Source organism: Taeniopygia guttata, chromosome 24, assembly GCF_048771995.1.
Source record: "Taeniopygia guttata chromosome 24, bTaeGut7.mat, whole genome shotgun sequence".
NCBI lineage: Eukaryota > Metazoa > Chordata > Aves > Passeriformes > Estrildidae > Taeniopygia > Taeniopygia guttata.
In genome coordinates, this window is record NC_133049.1 from 7,522,492 (window position 1) to 7,542,849 (window position 20,358).

The 20,358-nt window shown below is 53.4% G+C and overlaps 2 protein-coding genes and 1 long non-coding RNA gene across 6 annotated transcripts in view; 2 read left to right on the plus strand and 1 right to left on the minus strand.

The window, feature by feature from the left end:
• Positions 1-298: 298 nt before the first annotated feature.
• CENATAC (centrosomal AT-AC splicing factor) lies at positions 299-20,055 on the minus strand. 2 transcript variants are annotated; one of them, XM_072918233.1, is made up of 9 exons: positions 19,763-20,055; positions 2,889-3,054; positions 2,751-2,813; positions 2,519-2,583; positions 2,281-2,386; positions 1,907-1,937; positions 1,450-1,530; positions 1,099-1,231; positions 299-632 (listed from the first exon to the last, which is right to left on the minus strand). In XM_072918233.1, exons 1-9 carry the CDS (start codon positions 19,912-19,914, stop codon positions 587-589), a joined length of 843 nt encoding a protein of 280 aa, XP_072774334.1. In that variant the 5' UTR covers positions 19,915-20,055; the 3' UTR covers positions 299-586. The 2 variants fall into 2 exon arrangements, with proteins under 2 accessions (XP_072774334.1, XP_030146970.3); XM_030291110.4 differs by lacking the exon at positions 19,763-20,055 and adding an exon at positions 3,156-3,451.
• On the plus strand, positions 3,529-4,517 carry LOC115498361 (uncharacterized). The gene is made up of 2 exons (XR_004369745.3): positions 3,529-3,668; positions 4,146-4,517. It is a non-coding gene; the product is annotated as an uncharacterized lncRNA (long non-coding RNA).
• BCL9L (BCL9 like) overlaps positions 19,286-20,358 on the plus strand; it is a 47,646-nt gene continuing 46,573 nt past the window's right edge. For 2 of the 3 annotated variants that reach the window (XM_030291101.3, XM_030291102.4), the window contains exon 1: positions 19,287-19,787. The gene's annotated coding sequence lies outside the window, so the exon portion shown is untranslated. Of the gene's footprint in view, positions 19,788-20,358 lie in introns of all 3 variants that reach the window. The other variant, XM_072918220.1, reaches the window with a different exon arrangement.

Below are 20,358 nucleotides of genomic sequence, written 5' to 3' on the forward strand. Positions count from 1 at the left end.
TTGATTTTTCAACAGTGTATCTGTTTCATTACTGATGCATTATTTATAGTGGATTTTGGTAGAGGTTATGGCTGTTGTCCTATACCAGCCAGTTTTTGTCTTTTATTAGTGTTACAAACGTGTTGCTGAAAGGGAAGTGAGAAACTGCTACATCACCTACAGCAGCCAGTGATGTTAGACAATGTTAAAATGAAGGAAAGCAATATAAGTTTGAATGAAATTATCAAACACCTGGCATTACGTGTCTGCAGGATGGGCCTGCATTTGAAATGAGTTTCACTTGGTCTACAAAGAGAGAGGCATTTAAAAAAAAAAAGTTTATTTCTCCAAAAATTCTTCCTTTAGTGGGATGTGCCATGTCAGCATAGGCCACTGGCATTGCTTGCTGTACAGAGTAGGCTTTCTGACAGGGAAGATACGGCACCCACAGGAGCCTATCTTTGCTGGCAGGACCTGACTTTGTGTGGCTTTAGATGTGATGCTCAGATGAACAGTCTGCCCTTACAAGGCAGTCAGCAACAAAACTGCAGCTACCTACAGTAAGCCTTTCCACAGCAGAGCTGGGTGTCTGGTGTTCCTCATCTGATCACCTTTTTTCCTTCTTTTCCCCTGATTCAGTTCTGAACTGATGCCTGAAAGAGAGCATAGAAGTCAAATTGCAGTAGCCTTTACACAGAGATAATGAACACTTGTTGAAAAAGTAAGAAAGTGCTGCGCATAGTGTTCTGACATGGAAGCTCCCTCAACATTTTTGTTACCTCCATGAGTGGTACCTCCAGCTAGCTGACAGAGAGTTCTGGCACATTAAAGGTGCCAGTGGGCCAGTATGTGGGTCTGAAAGATGAGCCAAGCAAAACAAGGCAGATGCCTTAGTGTGTGCAGCCTTTACAGTCATGAGCACGCTTCCTCAAGCCATGTGTGCTGCTCCAGGACAAGAATGATACTCTGCCTGGATTAAGCACTGAGTGGCGTAACTCGTATGGCAGGATGTCTAGTTATTCTTGCTGCTACCTCAGAGCCTGCTCCATGAATAGGCTGCATGGACAGAAGCCTCACACTCTCCCCCCTGGCATCCATCTGTGCTGCGCTGGAGCTCACCGGGACTGCCACCTCCTGCCATGATTCCATACGCGCCCAAAGGAAGGGAGCCAGCTGTCACTTGTCTGAGAGGTATGGTCAAAATTGGCACCAACACGTTCAGCTGGAAGCTTTTTCAGCTTCTGCTTCTCCTCTGAAAAAAAAAATAATAATTGTAGAGTGGTTTGGGTTGGAAGGGACCTTAAGGGTCGCATTGCTGCAACCCCCTGTACCACAGATGGGGGATACTTTCCCCTAGACCAGGTTGCTCAAAAGCCCAGATACTTTGTTCACCAAAAATTTTTCGAATTGCTTTTGGTTCTCTAGCATGTTAAAGTGCCCGTAAGGTTAAAAGATGTGCAAGATGCTCACTGTGTTTGAGAAATTCCTCATAGGAAGGTCCAATTTGTTTACTTCCATCTTCTTCCTCTGTTAGCCATGGAGGTTTTGCTCCTAGAAGTCACAGGGAATACTTAGTTAGTCACTGAAGTTACCCTAAACTGTGACAGAATAAGTGTCCCCTCTTTCCCCCTGTCTGCTGCTTGTGCTATCAAACAAGTGACCAAGTGAACTCTGGGTGTTCTGAGAAAAAAAAGCTGGCTTCCTCAGCTAAGGCCATGGCTGATCAAACCCCACATCATACAGTCCTCACAGCAGCAGCATCAACAGTTTTTACTCTGCTGATGTGTTCTCTAGTATGTCAAATACTGCCAAGACTGGCCACCTCCTGGTTATGCTGCTACTGCTTCAAAACTGCTTTGAGTTCTCCCTGTGACATTTCCAAGCCATGAGGTAGCAGCCTGGTGAGTCAGAATGCAGGTGTACTTACCTGTGTGGACATTTCCTTTCCCTTCTGTTTCCTGTTAACAGGAACATAAAATGCTTATGAGTATCTTATGTTTAGGAGTATCTCTGAGCAAAAGAGCATTGTCTTCATTCCCTTCCCGAATCAAGTTCTATTAGAAAAAGGCAGAGGAAAGCTTGTCTCTTCTTCAAAAGAGAGCTTGGTTTTTTTTTCCCCATGGCATATTAAAGAATGTTTGCTTAATGAAAGTTAAACCTGGGTAACTGAAACTGGGCTAGCTGCTCGCCCAAATTCACAAAGTGTTTCTTTCTGTGATGGAGACCACCCCTTGTTCTGTTTTGTGACGTGCTGTAGGTGACTTGCAGTTAAAGTCGTGCTTGCTAGCCAGTCACCCCTACCTGGTGGCCAATGAAAGTCAGAACCTCGCCTGGTTCCATCCAGGCTAAATCAGGTCCTGTCTGCATTCCGCTCGGGCCAGGCTGTTCTGCGCTGCAAGGGCTGTGCCTGAAATAAGAGGCCAGCACGTACTGTAGTGCACACAAAAGAAGACCCTAGCAATGACACTGTCAAACTCCCCATGTGTCGGGTGCTTTGACCACAGATGTATCAGCCAATGCTAAAGAAAGTGCTGCTCACCGTTCAGGTCCTGTGGGGAGCCTGCAGACAGAAGGTCCTGCACGAACTTCTGGCTCTGGTTGAAGCTGAGTGTAATTCAGGAAAAAGGAACAGTATTTCTGGTACTGAGCACAGCGCCCACCCAGCCGCCCCCGGCCCCTCCCGAGCACAGCCGGGTGCCGGCGGTTGGGGGTGCGCAACGCAGTGTCCGCTCCCCGCCAGGTGCAGCCAGGGCAGGATACAGCTCACCGACCTGCAGCGCGGCTTGCACCGTCTCTCGCTGCCGGCGCTCGGCCTCCCGGATGTCAGCCGCCATCTGCGGGGAGAGAGCGGTGAAGCGGGGCCGGCGCAGGCCGGGCCGATGCCGATGCCGGGAGGTGACCGAGGGTACCTGGAGGATGCGCTCCTCCTCCCGCCGCTGGTGCTCGGCCAGCGCCTGCTCTAGAGCCTGCGCGAAGCGCTCGTACTCCTCGGCCGGCACCAGGCACCGCTCCCGCAGCGCCGCCTCCGCCCGGTTCTCCCGCCAGAACCGCGCCGTCTCCCGGCGGTGCTCGGGCCTGCGGGACACCGTGATACCATCAGCACCGCCCGCACCCGGCCAAGCGCCACAAAAGCCCGGCATACGGCAGAGCAGCCCGGCCCGTTCCCGCCCGCGCACCCGGCCAGGTGCCGCATCAGCCCGGCGTGCAGCAGCGCCAGCCCGCCGCGCCGCCCGTCCCGCCGCACGCCGCGCCCGCAGCACGGGCACCACACGCGGCCCTCGTGCTCCGCTGGGTCGTAGCGCCGCACGGCCGCGGCCCCATCCGGCACGGCCGCCGCTGCCCGCGCCGCCGCCGCCGCCTCCTGCAGCCGGGCCAGCACCTCCCGCAGGCGCCGGCGGTGCCCCGCGCTGTAGCGGTGCCGGCGGCCCGTGAAGGCGCTGCGGCGGCACAGCGCGCAGTAGTGCACGGCCATGGCGCGCGGGCCGCGGCGCACGCGCTGCTCCGGCACCGCCCCGGGGCGGGGCGGGAACGGCGGGGCGGGAGGGACCGGACACCGCCGGGCGCCATGCGCTGCTCCGCCGGGAGAAACCCGAGCAATTGTACTTAGCCCATTCGTAACAACAGGTGTGAAAAGACTTTGCGAGTATTTCCTGTCTCTGCTGCAGCCATGGAAAGCATTCCCCCATTTGGTAATGCTTGCTTCTTACTGGTAGAGATTGGAGGTGCTACATCCAATAACACACACGGGTAAAGAAGGAAATGAATCCTGTGGTCTGACTGGTCTGTTCAATGAAGCTAGCAGGACTGGAAGCAGAAATATTGGTTTTCTAGCTTAAGGCCTAGAAGTGTTTTAAAGCCTAAATATGTTTGTAACCACAAACCTTTCCCTGAAGTACAGGAAAAGGCTAAAAGGCCTTAATTTTGCCTTTGGCTATTCAGTTACTGAATCCTAATCTCGTTGGTTTGTAGGCTGTATATTCTGCATGAAAGCATGTAACCCCTGAGTGCTGCCTTGCCACCCCTGCATTCCCAGGGAGAGAGATTTTGATCAGACCGATAGAGCTGTTTTGGGGCAAATTGAATGTAAATCTGCTAATCTGCCAGTTCCTTATGGTTTATCTAGGAGTTCATGCTTGTAGCATCATTTTTTTTTCACCCCTCTCTAGCTTCAGAATGTGGAACAGAAGATAGAAGAGGACCTGCTGTCAAATGCAGAAGGCCAAAGTACCCAGCATTGCTGTCTGCGTAATGAAGGAAGCTAAAAACATAGAGAGGTGACAAGCTGGAGGTCCTTTGCCTCAGGATATCTGAATTCTGCAAAGCTAGCTCTTTTCAGATGAGTGTTACCTGCACATAAGTCAATTGATGGGATAGTTTAACTGAAAATATGTGTTGCCTACTGCATGCTTGTAACCACAGTTACTACAGGGGAAGTTTTGTAAGGCTGAAAGTTGGGATCAAGGCTAGTTCTTGTTCTTTGCTGATTCCCACCTGCTGGCACTTCAGATTAAAACTTGTTTGCAAATCATGAGAAAAAACATTTCAGATTTGAGTCTTAACTGTGAGTATGCTCAGTTCCTTCTCAGGCTGTCTGACTTCTGTGGGCATGTAAGGTGTAGGTATATGCCTTCAGCCATGGCTTCATGTGAATGTGCTCTTTGGGGTCTTCTCAGTAAGCCAGAGATGTATTTGTTCCTGTTTCTGAAAAATGTTAGATGCAAGCTCCCTTGAGGATAGGGCAGTTCTCTAACTTGGCTTCTGATTCAGAGTTGTTACAGGAGTCTGTCTTGATGGCTCTGGCTCATACCCTGTTTGGGCTTTGCCCAGCCAATGGCATTTGTTTTGAAGCAAGCTCAGTGGATGTGGTGGGGATGCTTGAGGATACTGATCATGCCAAGCAGCTGTGGGGTTTATATAATTTTTTCCTCCTGTAGCAGAACAGAGATTAATTTCCAATTGACTAATTAATTTCCATTTAATTAAAGTGGTCCTTTTCCCCCTCTTCCTTTTTCCCCTCTTCCTAGTCCAGAGTGTACAGTAGATGCCTGGCTTATCATCACACCAGGACACTCCTGCTCTATTGGCATTGCTTCAGTTCCTTGTGCTGCAGTAAATAGCTGATGCTGTGTAGTACAGACAGATCTCCCAGGGTTTGCATAGGCTGGGGTTAGGAACCCTAGGTCAGGGTTTCTGTTCAAGAGAGGCAGCAGGGAACGTACGGGCAGGCTCAATGATAGGGAACATGAGACAGAGGGAAGGCTGTGACTGGAGAGATGCTTGCTCCACCGGACAGGGGCTGTGTCAGGGTGCCCAGTCATTCCTATGAATGACTAAAGTGTCTTTGATGGTACCATAGGTGGATGCTGCTGTCATTGTAGCTGTTCAGAGCCTCCTCAGGATGCGAGAACACCAGAGATGTACTTGATGAGCATCACAGCCTGTTTTATTAGCTGTATTCTCTTCTCTCTGAATGGATACACTATTTTCTGGTGGGGAAAAGGTGGCCTCTTACCCTCCACGTCTTCAAATTCTGTGAAGCTGCAGTAAAGAGCTGAACTCATATCTGCCCCTCCTCCCTGATTTTTAAAACCACTTCAAAGGTGAGCTAGCAGACGACTGAAGCGACCAGTTCCGCCAGGCTCGTTTCTGCTCACCTTTCCTGCCGCTCCCCCGTGGAACAAAGCACATCATTTCCCTTTGATTTCCCACTTTGAAAGCCATAGGGGACAGAGTCTGAAATGGCCCACAAGTTTTTTAGTGTCTCCTCTCTGTACCTTCCTGAAGCACTGGGTGGATCAGGACAGGACTCCAGGAAGGAGACCTGGCTTCTGGCTAAATTGGCCAGTGGGATGCTCCACCCTCGTGGCCGTGGCAACCGGCATCCCCAGGTTTGTGGGTAGGGTGAGGTAACAGTGCAGCGACAGGGGGAAGGAGCCACAGCGTCTGGGATTTGGTGGCTTTGACTAAGGCACGCAGGGGTTCCAGAGTCCAGCCTGGCTGCCCGTCACCAGCAGCACGTGTGTCCCATCTTCTGGCACAGCTACTGCCCCAGGGATGGAGGGGTCTGCCCTGCTCTCCATTTCGCTGCCAAGAAGAGATGGCACGTGGCAGAGTGGAGTGCGTACTGCCAGTGTCCTGCCAGGCAAGGAGGACAACAGCAGTGAGTTTGGGTGCCTCAGCCAGTGCCCAAGGCACAGGCTGCTTGCCCTCTCTGAAAGGGATCGTGTCACAGGTGTGAGGCTGGAGAAGAGGAGAGGAAAGCAGGGCTTGTTTTTGCGATGTGAGTTTCTTTACTTCCTTCTGTGCTATAACGACTGGAGAGGTTTGAAAAGCTTTAACACATAGGGCTGTCATTTGCAAGCAGGCAGTGATGCAGCCCATCCCTGGCGTGGTGCAGACTATGTGATACTGAATCTACAGCCCCATCTCAGTGTCCCAGAGCTCTCTTAGCAAAATACAAACAGCTTGTCTCTGCTCAGCTTACAAGATGACAGGACCATGCCTTGCAGCAGTGCAGCTGCACAGCACATGCATGGTATTCAATGCAGGTGCTGCAGGTGATGCTCAGAAACAGCGGTATGCTGACTCAGTGCAGGGAGCAGGAGGATAATAAAGCAGTAGGAATTGGTCATGTCAAAGGAAGCACCAGATGATAGTCTTGAGTAAAGGTTAATTAATCTGACCTCTGTTGTTGTGCTGAAGATCTCCATGCTTTATAGTCACTTTTGTATGTATTGTGAAGCTGCAAAATCTAGAGAAAACTTCCTTTGCCTGCTGGTTCAGGGCCAGGCTGGATGCCTATGTAAGGCTGCTTTTGTGACAGTACTGAAAATGCAAATATATTTATGTGTGTGTTTTTGTGTGTTTTTGTTTGTTTCCCTCTCAGAACCCAGGTGCAAGAATTGATGCTGGAATCATACTCAGCTGCTTACAACAGGATGTTGTAACCCACATGTTAGGGCTTAAACCTCTGTGTGAGACCACTCTGTGATTCAACCCTGCTCATCCTGCTAGTTGAGAGTCACTGAGAGGAGGACCATATCAGTGAAGATTTGGTCTGATAAAAACCATTCTCTTAACACTGTTGCTTGAAACAGGGATATTGTATCTTTAAGGCACCCCCTTCTCACTCCCCTAATACCTCTAGGCCTCTGAATGATTCTGGAGGAGAGCATCAGTGCAGGAGTTTAAGGCATCTTTCCCTGCCCTGCTGCACTGCTCACTTGCTGCTCCGAAGGCTGTGCTTTGCTGTTTCTATGGAAACCATTAGTTGCTAAGCAACTGGAGCATCATCTGTGGTGAGCCCTCGCATCTAATTATCCCATCACAGTGGCTGAGAGGGGCTAGGGGGGGATTAACTCCTCTACCATGGCAGATCCATTGACAACACTTTAATCACATTTAAAGGGACATTGTCTCCCTTCTGCCACACTTATGAGGAGGAATAAGGTTTTCTGCAAGCAGTGGACACACTGTCTGTGCTCATGGCATGCTTGGAGCTTCCATGCCCTTGCATGGAGCTCTGCAGGGAGCTCTTATTTCTGTTCAAGTTATGCATGATGCACTTAGTTGTACATTTGGATTGTGCAGTCTTTGCCTTGTGGACTGTATCTGGGCCATACTTACAGTCATTAGTGTTTTTGTTGGGTTTTTTTTGTTTGTTTGTTTGTTTTTTTGTGTTGTGGTCAACTTGATGCTACCCTTACTGTCTCTGTCCCCAGACCCTGATGTTATGTTTGCTCTGTGAGGTATTGCTAATTCTTCAGAACTCAGCAATGGAAGAGGTGGGCAGTTCTCTGTCTTCTGTCTGTTTGCAAACATTGCATAGTTTGGTATTCACTTTTGGTATTCACCTTACTGTTTGCTTCTGGGAGGGATAGAGAGTGTCATCAAGGAGTACTGAAAGCCTGAGGGGTGAAGTAACAGCTACAGAAAATCTCATTTTCCAGATCTCTGTAAGTGGACAAAGCCAGCAGCAGCCTGGTGAATTTTGCACATTCAGATAAAATAGTCAATCTGAGAGCTGATTCTAATTTTGAGTTTGCAAACACAAGGCTGATGTAGTGTACGACTCAGTCTCCCTACTGTGACAGATTGCATCTGAATGAGGTTCCCAGATTTGTGAGGAGAGTGGTAGTGGTTTGAGGTACTTTCACTGAGTTTAGGGGAAACCTGACTGCACCAGGTCCGTGCTTGTGTGCATTGTATCCGCTTCTTGCCTGCTGCCATCAAGACCAATAGGGACTGATTCCTCCTCAGTTTTCACTTTCTGCCAGAAAATGGATGCTTTGTGATTTACTAAGGTGGTTGCATTTCTAGTGGCTGAATCAATGAGTCTATTGGAAAGTTTTCCTGTTTCTTTACTGCCTAGATCTGTGAGCCAGCTGAGAGTTACTGTAAAGCTCCCTAGCAGTGTTTGCTGTGCTTTGTATGCAGAGGGAGAATATAGCTTCAGCAGGAGGGTGGCCCATTCCTACTTCTGAAAACAAGAGAATCCCTAATACCTCCCCAAACGGACTTTTTCTCTGTGTCCACCCTTGAATTGTAAAGCCTTTCACTGCAGCCAAAGCCCCCAGGCACTATCCAGCCCCAGCAATATGTCGTGCCAACATGTTAGCGCTGCTTCCACGCCTCCCCACTGGCACAGGACCAGAGCGTGTGACTCCCCAAGGACTGAGTGACCCAGGGCTAGGTGGGATAGGATAACTTGGGAAGATGGAGCAGGTGCCCCTCTGCCTTGCTCTCAGAGTAGACAGATGATGGTGATTATTATTAAGAGCTCTTGTAATGATCTCAGGGAGGGGCAAGTGGAGGAGAGAGACATATTTTGTCATGAAAATGGGAAATGTAATTAAAGTCCACGTGTTAATTAAGAGCTGAAGGGGGAAAATAGATGGAGTTCTACCTGAAGTTACACTGGCATTGGCAGTTGGGCATTCTGTATAATGCTAATCAGCAATGAAGAAAGGCTTTGAAGGAGAGGCATGAGAGAGAAGTTTTGCACAGAGGCTCCCATGGCTTTGAATGGAGCACATAGGATCAAGGAAAAGCTTTGTTTTCCCCAGCCAAGGCTGGGAAAAAGAGGAACAGTATCTACAACTTTTTGCATTTGGTTCCTCAGTGTAAATTGGCAGTGTCAAGAAGAGGGGTCCAGGTCTGATCACCCATGTATGTTTCTCTCTGGTCTGCCTAGGCACCTTCCTCAGACAAGAAGTGGATGTGACAGCGTTCCTGAGCTCCTGCTGCCCCATCAACAGTGGGCACTCTAGGCAAGCACAAATCTAGTGCAGATCCTAGGACAACAGGTGAGGATATCCTGCCACTCTGTGCAGATCAGGACAACTGAAACCTACTCATCTGCCCCTCTGCAGACGTGAGATGGCTAATCAGGTGCAGATCCCTGGTGGTTTCAGATGCTTTAATATGGAATTTTATGCTTACTTTTGTCTTACCAGTCAGAAACCTATGAAATTACAGCTCTGCTTCTCTGACAGGGCAGGTACAGCAAGAGGGCCTCACAGGTTTGGTCTTTGACTCTTTTGCCACATGGGAGAGACCTGCAGAAATGCATTTGGAAATATCTTCCCTCTTTGTACTAATGTATTTGACAGGGGGATCCTCTGCTGCTTCAGCTGTGCCAGAACCCCATTACCACAGTCTGTGGAAAGGGGCTGACTACTACACATGCCTTGTTGGAAGCCCAAGCACCTTGTGGGAATGAATAGAGGGGCTGTGAGTGTAGGTGAGAGTGATGCACCTGCTTACAAGAGGGCACTGCAGAATTTGAATGCATCTGTGAGGAAAGAAGGTAGTGGTCTGTGTGCATATGATGCTATTTAAGAGAGAAGAGGATAATTCTGCTTCTTTGCAAAAGTGAGAAGAAGGTTGTCTGCACGCAGAACTTAAGGGAACTGTTCAAAATGCCGTTTGCCATGTGCGGAGACTCACAGGGATCAGGAGAAGCAAGTATGCAAGCCTCTGACTCATACATGATGTCCTAGAGTCAGGAAGGAGTAATCTAAAAGCCACTTGAGCCATGTGCTGCATCTTAATGAGGAAGGCAGCACTCACAAAAATGCTGCAGCCGAGCTCCTGCTGCCTAGCTTTGCTACCAGTGTGGCTATTTTTCTGCAAAGACCAAAAGGCCTGGTGCTGTCAGATTGTCCCTGAGGACTTATGCAGAACAGTTAGTGTGCCTCCTGATGCCATCCAAAGCTAGGTGGAGCACTCTCTTTGCACCCATGGGTTTCTTGGTGAGAACAGCAGCACCCCTCTCTTCGAGCAGAGCATGGCATCAGGGAGAATCAGGGCAAAACTTGAGAAAGTGTCAAGCATTATGAATTTGATTTGTAAAATTGCCCATGCCTCTCCTAGTGGATGAACACCCTGCTGGAGCAGCACATGTAAATACACAGTGCCTTTGCATGGTGTTATGGTTTGACACTGGATAATGGGACAAAGAAATTAAAGTGAGGCAAGGAAATCTGGAAGATAGAAAGTCACTGTTAAAGTTGGAGTTTGGACAGAACACTGAGTTGAGTAGTGAGACCCCTGGAAAATGCTGAGGGGTTTGTAATTGCTTGTTTGAGAATGGTGCTTGAAGTATTGCAGTTTCTTCCAGGTGGCTGGCTGGGTGGAATGTTTCCTGGCTATCAAATGGCCAGCAGTGTTTGTAGTTTGCTCCCTGATCTAGAAGTGAAACTGGGGAATGTCTTGCTCTGTCTGCTGAGCTATACTGCATCTTTGTTATTCCTTTTCTCTCTTGTGCCCTCTCTTTTGTTTTTCATTTCCTTTTGGCATCTTGGGGCTTAAAGCATTTCCAAGAAGAATTGATGCTAGGAGAGCAGCCACTGAGGAAGCTTACCAAATGCTCTACATCGGCTGACAGCTCTTCTCAAAACCAGATGGTTACTAATTAAAGGAAGTCAAGTGGGAAGGCTGCATTGGCCTTTCTATTTCTTTTTCCTTCCTTTGATTAACAGAGTTTGCGATCTTGGTGGAAAATTGTACTCCTGTCTTTCCTGGGAAGTCCTCTCTTAGTGCTTGTACTCTGTGGTGATCCCAGTGCTGGGTGCAGGATCTTTCTGAGGAAGTACACTGACTATGTGCTCTAAGCACAATGTAGCTGCCAACATAGAGCAGTAGGACAGAAATAAAGCTGTAAAAAGAAAACACAAACTGGGAGAGGAACATTAAACATTGGGGAGAGCTCTTCTTGGAGATCTTCTGTGGGACTTTTACTTGAAGCTTTATGTTGTCAGTACAAGAAAGACTGATGTCATCCTCAGGGAACTTCTTGTTCCTCAGCCTGCTGCACCTTTCACACAGAGGAGCCCTTTACATGGCCAATCTTAGACCATCTGTGTGCATGTAGGCTGCTCCATGTGGCTTTTTTACGTGGTACTAGGAGCTGAATGCCTGAGAAGATGAAGGGCAAGCACATGCTTCTTTTATTTTCAAGAACATTTGGTTTCTAGAGCCAATCTTAACAGATGCACTGTCAACGCTTAACAATTCAACCTTGTGTGGAAGAACTGGGTATAAAGAAAACTGCATTGGCAGTAACAAATGCCTCCCACTCCAATTCATGTCCAAGAAAAGTGTAGCAGTTTTGTCCTGATTATATTCCAGAGCAGGTCCTCCAGGTTCCCTTGCTGAAATCTTGCTCCTCCCATCTGCCACTGTCCTTTCCTCCTTCAAATGCAACCTCTCGCTCAATTTAAGTAAATGTGCTGTACTGGAAAACACCACAGCAGAATTACTTAAGGAGCAAAGAAGTGAACAAATGACAATTCATTAAAATATGTCATTGTAATTGCAACTTTCTATGCATGCTCTTAATCTGTGAGGCCAAAGCACAAATTTTCTGAACAAAGCAAAAGACAGCAAGAAGATGACAGTCAAGAGCCTGGAACAGCATCTCTTGCCTGCCTCTCAACCACACAGCAGTCACCACACCAGCTTTCCCACAGAAACAAGCAGGAAATCTATCCATGTGTTGGCTTAACAAAACCTGGTTCTTTTAGCGGGGAAACCACAGAGGTGGCTTCTGTGAGAAGCTGCTAGAAGCTTCCACTATATCCAACAGAGCCAATCTCTGATGGGTCGGGAACAATCTTTCCAATCTGAGAAAGAACTTCAGCATTTGGGGTGCTCTCTAAACCCTTCTCTCCTGCACTGCTCAGGCTGCTTGCTGCAGACTATTTGCCAGTGCCTTCCAGCCTGGAAAGGGTTTAATCTCAAAAGCACCTCCTGGGGTTTTGCTAATTCTTTTCATCTCTGTTTTATTTCCTCAAAGACAGAGATCAACTGTCTGGATCTGGCTTGACCTCACAGCAAAGCCCATGGCCACACTCTGCAGCACAGATTGCCTGTCTAGAGGGGGACACAGATTTCCTGTGCTGGACCCCTTTTGGAGGTGAGCATGAATATTTCATGGCAGGGAGAGAATGCTTCAGTAGCATGATGCAAACATGGGTTTACATTGTGCAGTAAGGGACAAAGGACAACAGACCCCAGGTCAGCATCTCCAGCTGAGGTCCACTTAGAAAAGAAGGCTCCCAAGGGCATAGGGACCTCCTGGGCCCACCCACCTTTTTTCTTTAAGGCTAATGGTACAATGAGCCACAGGTGGTGCCAGCAGCTTCTGCACACACCTGCCATGCTTTACCTGGATGCAATATCCCAGCAAGGAAAACTGCAGGTTGGCTTGATCTGGTGGGGGATAAGAAGGCAGCCCTATGGTCCTAAGGACATCCCCGGTACCTAAGACCCGGTCAGAATGCTGCAGCAGCTCCAGAATACTAGAAGGAACCAAATGGTCATTCTTAACTGGAGAGATGAAGGTAATATTGTACGATATGGAAATCCATTTCCTTGCTTCTGCACCTGGGTGTTAAAGACTCATTTGGCATTTGTCACCAGAGATATGGTTTCTCTTTCTTTTGTTAGTTAAAACAGCCCCTTATGCTGTGCACATGCTGCTCTCAGAGATGGATGCCTCTCTTTTGCATCATCAGAGGGAGAAGTGGGGAAATACAATAAGGCAACATGTTTTCTGGTGTTTCTTGTCCCAGCTCAAGCGCTGCCTCTGGGCACCAGGAGCACAGAGGGACAATCTGGCTGCAGTGAGAGCCGCCTCGCCGCTCCACACGGGCCGCGACGGGCCGCGACGGGCCGGGACGGGCCGGGACGGGACGGGCCGCGAGGGGCCGGGACGAGCCGGGACGAGCCGGGACGGGCCGGGACGGGCCCGCCGGGGCAGCCCGCGCGGCGCTCTCGCTCCTGCCCGCCAGGCGGCGCCACCGGACCCCGGCGCCAGCTCCGAGCCGGGGGAGCCCGGCGGAACCCGGCGGTGTGTCCGGGGCAGGGCCCGGCGGTGTGTCCCGGCCCGGCGGCGTGTCCCGGACCGGGCCCGGCGGTGTGTCCCGGGCCGGGCCCGGCGGGGTGTCCGGGGCAGGGCCCGGCGGGGTGTCCGGGGCAGGGCCCGGCGGGGTGTCCCGGGCAGGGCCCGGCGGTGTGTGCCGGGCAGGGCCCGGTGGTGTGTCCCGGCCCGGCGGTGTGTCCCGGGCCGGACCCGGCGGTGTGTCTAGCCAGCCAGCTGAGTGTTGATGCAGGTGAATTGGGCTGTGTTAGTCCTTTGTGCCAGGGCATACGCCCTGCTTCCCTGAAAAACAGGTCTGAGATGCTGTGGGAGAGGTTCTTCCCCCAGCTAGAGATTCGTGTGGTTGAGGCATTGCACACAACAAGATTAACATGACTGTCTTAGGAACAGAGACTGTATATGGGAATAATGGGGCTCTCAAGTGGTAGTCCAAGCTATCACCAAAATAAGTCCTTGTCATGCTGGCAGATGGCACAAGACAGCAGCTTGCTAACTTTTCCTGTTATGACCCAGTTTACAGAGTGGTGATTTCAAGTGGCCCCAAATACTGATAGAGACATTGTATAAAATTGGATTTGTGTCTGGCCTGTGACCTTTCTGAAAACTCTCCTGATCTCTGCTCTACAAGTTGTTGGCACAAGCTTGCACATTTGCAGTGACCAGGCTTCCAGGCATCATCTGGAGATAAACGCAATGAGTAAATAAATCAAAGAGAGGGATTGCTTTGTTTCTAGTTCTGCCTTATTGTAAGACCGTAGTAGCAGTGACAGCAAAAGCTGTTCTTGCACCTTCCTTGACTATCTCCCTACTCCTTAGTAGGACGCACCACAGATTGCTTGCTCTACAGCGTAGCTTTAGGGCTGGCGCCCATGTGCCGTACTCTGTTCCTGCTGTTTGTGGTTGCACATGCTCGTGCGTGCCTGCAGAATGTGTGTCTGCCCCGGCACAGTTGCCAACACCCATCCTGGGCACATCTGCGCGATGGTTTTCCCGTCTGCGGTGCGCACGTGAGCACGGTGAGTGCCGTGCCCGCCCGGGGGTCCCGCCGTGCCCGCCCGGGGGTCCCGCCGTGCCCGCCCGGGGGTCCCGCCGTGCCCGCCCGGGGGTCCCGCCGTGCCGGGCGGGCACCGGGGCGGCGCAGAGCCCCGGCCGGCGGCCGCGAGCGGGCCGGCGGAGCGGACACGGAGCTCCGGGAGCCGCCGGCCCGTTCCAGCAGCAGCGAGATCCGCGCTGCCCGTGTGGAGGCCGCTCCTGCCTGCGTGGCCGGCCGGGATGCTCCGGTTGGGAGATGCGGCGGCGGCGGGGAGCCCCGCATCCCTGCCGAGACCTCCGCCCCGCGCTCCCGCCCGCCGGGCTTTTGGGCGAGGGCTCTGCGCGCTTTGTGTCGCCGAGAGCCGCGGCCGCGGAGCCAGTCCCGCCGCTCGGTGTTTCCAGAGCCGCACTCGGCGGAAGGCGCCGTATCAGGATAAGAGTCCCCGCCGCCGCCAGCCCGACCCCGGGGGCGGTGGGAGGCGCTGGCTCTGCCGCTGGCTGCATTTATCGCGCCGGTGGCCTCGCCGAACCAGTTAACCCTTCGCGCCCCCTCCGCAGGCGCCGGCAGTGGGTGCGCTGCTCGGCCCCGCAGAGTGCCCGCTGGACTCCGGCTCTCCTGGCCCTACCGCTTAGCGGGGCACAAGTGCCCTCGCAGCTCCGGCGCCAGTAAACCTCAGCCTTTTCTCGGTTTGCTGCTTGGCAGGGCCTGCCCTGGATGGTAGCATTGTCCCAAGACCAGGGACCAGTGTCCCAAGACCAGGGGCCACACAAAGCAATCCAAATACATCTAGAGCGGGTAGCAAAGGCCATCTGAGAGTAGGCACTTGTGGTAGGAGTGAAGCTCACAGGACTGTGTGGACCTGAGATGATTTCCTTAGGGCTACAGTGAGCATCTGAGGTGTTGGGAGGATAAGGCTGGCATTCAGGGTGCTCAGGAGTAATAAGAAGGGAAGAAGACTTGAAGAACTGCATCCTGCCTGCACCCATACAGGCATCAGGAATGCATCAGGCATCAAAGCACTAGCAAGGCATCCAGGATGCTGAGTCTTGGTGTCACTGTGATCCTGGAACCATGTCAGGAGTTTGTCTTTGCTAGATGATGGTCTGTCAGCCATGCTGAAGCTGCAGCAGCAACAGCATGTTTTCATTTGGAAAGAATAAGTCTCAGTTTGATTAAATTCTCCCTCAGTACCTCAGCACAGGCTGTGTTTTGCCTTTAGGATTGCAGCAAAGGAAAATCCCAGCGTATGGAGGGGGCCAGTGCACAGCTCTAGCATGAGGATGCTAAGCAGGAGACTCTGGCTGGCTGCATTGCTTCATGTGTTGTCTTTGAGCTTCCATGTTTCTTGTGACTGCAGTGGGAGAACAGTCTTGGCCTGCTGGAGACGTGACAGTTAATAAAGAAAGGTGGTCCCGTTTAAAAGGAGAAACCAAGCTGGGCACTTCTGATTCTGTCCAAGTCCATCTAGACGATGGCACAGGCTGCCTAGGCAGCTGCAGAGGTGGCAAGGGTAGTGCAGGCTCATTGCAGTTGCCTGCTGCTGATGGCTGCCCTGTTCAAACTCTAGTGAGCATGAAATGAGGGAACCCATTCCTCCCCAGCTAACTGCATGGTTGGGTGCAGACCTGGGGCCTCTCCTAGGCTGGCTGTTTTTCCCTTTTCCCTGAGCAAATGGCTTTGCAGTACCACCAAATCAGAAGTGGGATTGAGACCTTGCAATGCAGTCTAAGGGAGATCAGGCACATCAGGGACTTGTGAGACTATGGGATAGAATCTGTGCTAGTGTCTGACCAGAAGAAAAGGACACTTTGTCCAGGAGTCTGCAAAGGCATGGGCAGGACTGGGAGCAACCTGGAAAGAAATGAAAAGATGTTTTTAGGCCTGTGTCTACCTCAGCAGTAGCAACATAGACTCTTCCATCCTCTTGCTGGACCATTGCCTTTCTGTGGGAGAATACAGGATGAATCTGCTAGGTCTGTGGATTTAATGCTGGGCTACCACCAGCTTCCTGCTCCATAGCTATGTGGATCAGAAAAACAGAGAGCTGCTCCCAAAACAGGCATTTCACAGCCTCAGACTCGTTTCCTTCAGCGCAATTTGTCTGGACTCTTCTATCTCTGGGGCCTCTGCTGGGGATCTGTTGGAGTGATCCACTGGGGAAATGCTTCACAAAGAAGCAGCCCCAGCTAAATGTGAGTCACATAATTAATTCCAGTACAGTTAATTGGACCTAATTAATCATACTCATAAGTATAATGAGGGCCTTGCCCACAGGGGTCTTGTGAAGGTCTGAGCTTAGGGCTGCTGTTCTGGAGAGTCAGTGGGAATGAACAAGTCCCAGAGCCTTGGACATAGCTTAGGACCAGCTTCCACCTTCTCCAGGCGTCCTTGTTGGCAAAACATGACAGGACAAGGCCAGTCCTTCTGACCCGGTAGCCCTGTATTCTCTGTATCCCACAGAGGTAGGATGTGTCAGGAACTTCTGGGTGGTCAGTCACAATTCTTCCCGGGGAAGGCTGGAGTCACTGTCACAGATGGCTCCCTCTTGGTCCTTAAATATTTAGGGAGACTTTTCCATTTGATATGTTGCATGTAAGTTTTGTGGTCCAAAGGCAGGAAAAGGAGCAGGTAACAGCCAAGTCTGGGCATCTTGGCTGAGGTTTGCTAGGTGCTGCTGTATCAGGCAGCTCCTAGAATGAGCCACTGCCATGGTGGTGGTAGCTTTGGCAAAGAGAGGCTTTGAGGAGCTCCAAGGAATCTGCTTCACCATCTCCTCTCCTATCTTGTCTCTTCTAGCATGGGTATAATTATAGAGGAGGGAAGGGGGGACTGGGAGTAATCATCAAGTGCAGGGAGGGTAGATAGCCTGGCAGATGTTAATTAAAGGTAGAGGTTCTGAAATCAGTAGGGTCTGCTGAACCAGCAGCAGCTGGTCCTCTTGCTGACCTTTCCCAGTCTTGTTTTGCCACTTTCATGTGTGCAGGCTGAGAGAGGTGTGAAAGGGCTGTGATGTAAAAAGCCCAGAAGGTTGCAGGGAATGAGCAGGGAAGCAGCCAGAGGACCCAGAGGACAGGTGGTTCCATGTGTCCCCCATGCTCCACACCTGGCTGGAGGGAAGGAACTGCCTGTCTGCCTTTGGCACTGAACTGCCATGCCAAATAATGGTGGCCGGGCACCGTGTTTAACCCACTGTGCCTATGCATGCTGTCTGGAGTGCCAGTGCTGATACTGGGAAGGATGAAAGTGTGAGAATAAGTCACTGCTTGCTGATGAGGCACTTGGGAGTTCACCAAAGAGGCAGCGAGATGTACGGCCCCAGCACTCCCCTGGAGGGGTACAACTTCCTTGGATGGCTTGTGTAAGCAAACGGTGCTCGATGCAAAGGGGCTCCCAGTGCCTGCCCACTCGTGCAGACTGCGGCGCCCCGAGGTAAAACCCAGAACATCCGCAACCCGCCCCTTCCCTTCCGTCTGCCTCGGCCTCGGGTGCTTTCCACAAGCACTTCTGCAAACGGGCGAAGCCACCCTGTGCCAGCTGCCAAAGAGGCGCCTGCGAAGACTGATGTCGCGTCATTTCAGTCGGGGTTGGAAGCAGCCGCCGCTTCTCCCTCGCTCGCTCCCTCCCTCTTACGGCAGCCGTCGCTCTTCGCTGGGCCTCGCTGCGGCACCGTTTCCCCATGGGGAACGGGAGGGCTCCGCCGCATCCCCCTCATCTGCCGCGGGGAATGGGAGTGTGCAGGGTTTCGCCGCCAGCCCATGGGGCAGAGCCCGGTGCCGCCGGTGCCGCCGGTGCCGCCGGTGCCGCCGGTGCCGCCGGTGCCGCCGGTGCCGCCGGTGCCGCCGGTGCCGCCGGTGCCGCCGGTGCCGCCGGTGCGGGGCGGGGCTCTCGCTGCTCCGCCCCACCGGGAGCTCTGCCCCTGCCCCGGCAGGGGGCGCTGCCGCGCGCCGCGCCGCTTTGGGGCGGGTACCGCTCCCCGTGTCCCTCCCCCGTCCCCACGGCTGCCGTTCCCTCCTCGCCGCGCTGCGGGTGCGAGCAGAGGGGCGAGTCTTGTGTTAATTTTCAACCGAGGCCGTTGCCTCCCGTCAGTGGAGCTGGATTGTTTGTCCCCACATCGCCTTGAGCTCTGCAACTCTGGGGAGGCTGGCAAGTGGTCCCTGCCTCCAGCCCTCTGCTCCCAGCCCCACTCCTGGGTGGTTGGTGCGCTTCAGGCAGGAAGGTGACACGTCCTGGTTAGGATGCTGATGGCATTTCCCAGGAGCGGGCAGGCTGCGTCCACAACCTGGTATTTATGTGCACTATGCGGCTCCCGTCCGTGGAGTGTGTTGCGCAGGGCAGTAGAGTAGTTAATGCCTGGAAAACTTGTTGGTAAAGATAATGACATGCTGCTCTTCTCAAGAGCTGGAGCCAATCCTTATGCCCTGTGTGTAGAATTACAAAATATCCTGAGTTGGAAGTGACCACAAGGACCATCGAAGTCCAACTCCACATAGGCTCTGGGAGATGCGGCAAAGATGGGATCAGGTGTGGGACCTCCCCGGCACAGTGAGGCTAGAGAGCAGGACAAGTGTTGCGTATGATAAAGGGCAGAAAGATGCTCAGCAGGAGCAGTCCCCGTGGTGTCACGGGGAGGAGTGGGATGCAATTCTGCAGGTCCCGACTGTGCTGAGACACGTGTGCTGTCGCGTACATGTCTGTGAGACTCACGGGTGTGCGACACCTGGACGGCCACTCGCGGGGCGCCGGCCACTCGTGGCGGGAGGCCCAGAATGGGCGGCGGTGCCGAAGCCGGTCCCCGGCGGCGGTGCCGGTCGCGGGCGGTGCCGCTGGGCGGCCGGCGGGGCGCCCGCGACCAGGAAGCGGTTAATCGGCGCGTGGGGCTTTTATTTTGACAGGGCAGCGCCTGGCTCCGGCTCGGAGGAAAGTGAATGATCCTGTTTCTCCAAATGCTTATTCAGGCTCCGGCGGAGAAAGGAGCACTCGGCCCGCAGCGCCTCGCCCTCGCCACGGCGCCCCCGCCCGCGCCCGGGCCGCCGCGCCCGCCGGCTCCGCTCCCCGCCGCCCGCGCCCGGCCGCCCGCCGCAGCGCGGGGAAGCCGTCCGCGGCCCGGGGCCGGGCGGGCAGCCGGGGCTCGCCGCGGCCGGACGCCCACCCCCGCCGGCGGGCGCGGGCTGGAGCCGCCGGCTCGGTCGGCGGAAGGAGCGGCGCGGCGGGGCGGGGGGTGCCGCCGGCAGCGGCCCCGACCCCGCGCCCTGCGGCGGGCGGCCGAGCCATGAGCGCGGCCCGCGCCGCCGGCCCCGCGCCGCTGGCCGGCCCCCAGCAGCCCGCGGAGCCGCGCCGCGCCGCCCCGGCGGGCTCTCCCGGCCTACCCTGAGCCGCTCCGCCGCCGCCGAGGTGAGTGCCCCGCCAGGCCCTGGCAGCCGCCGTCCCATTGTTCCGCCCCGGGGGGGAGCCGGGGCTCCGCGCCGCCCCCGCACCGACCCCTTGCTCCGCGCAGCCGGGCCCGCCTCGGGGCTGTCATCCGGCCGGGGGGGCGGCCGGGAGCCGGCGTCCGAGCCGGAGATTCCGGGCTTGCCGCCGTACCATCACTCCCGGGGCGGCGATAACTTGACGGGGGGACGGCGCCGGCCTCGGCTCGGCCTACCCACCGAGTCCGGCGGCCGGGGATGAGCTGTCAGTGCTCCCGCTTGCATTGGACATTGCCCCTGGTCTACGAGACTCAGCCCGATTCGGTCTGACGTCTCGGAGACCGCTCTTCCCAGCTCCTTGTCACCCATTGCTGCTGCGGCCGCAGGTGATTCCTCGCGGACAAAAGTGCCTCGACTGAGGCTTTTCTCTGGTGCAAGGAACTTATTCGAGTTCCGTCTGGTTTTACCGGAGTGGGTCTGGATTTTGCAAGACGTTATCGGTGCCGTGAAAGCCTCAGGGAGGATGGGAACTTGCCACGTTTTACGTAGGGTTTAAA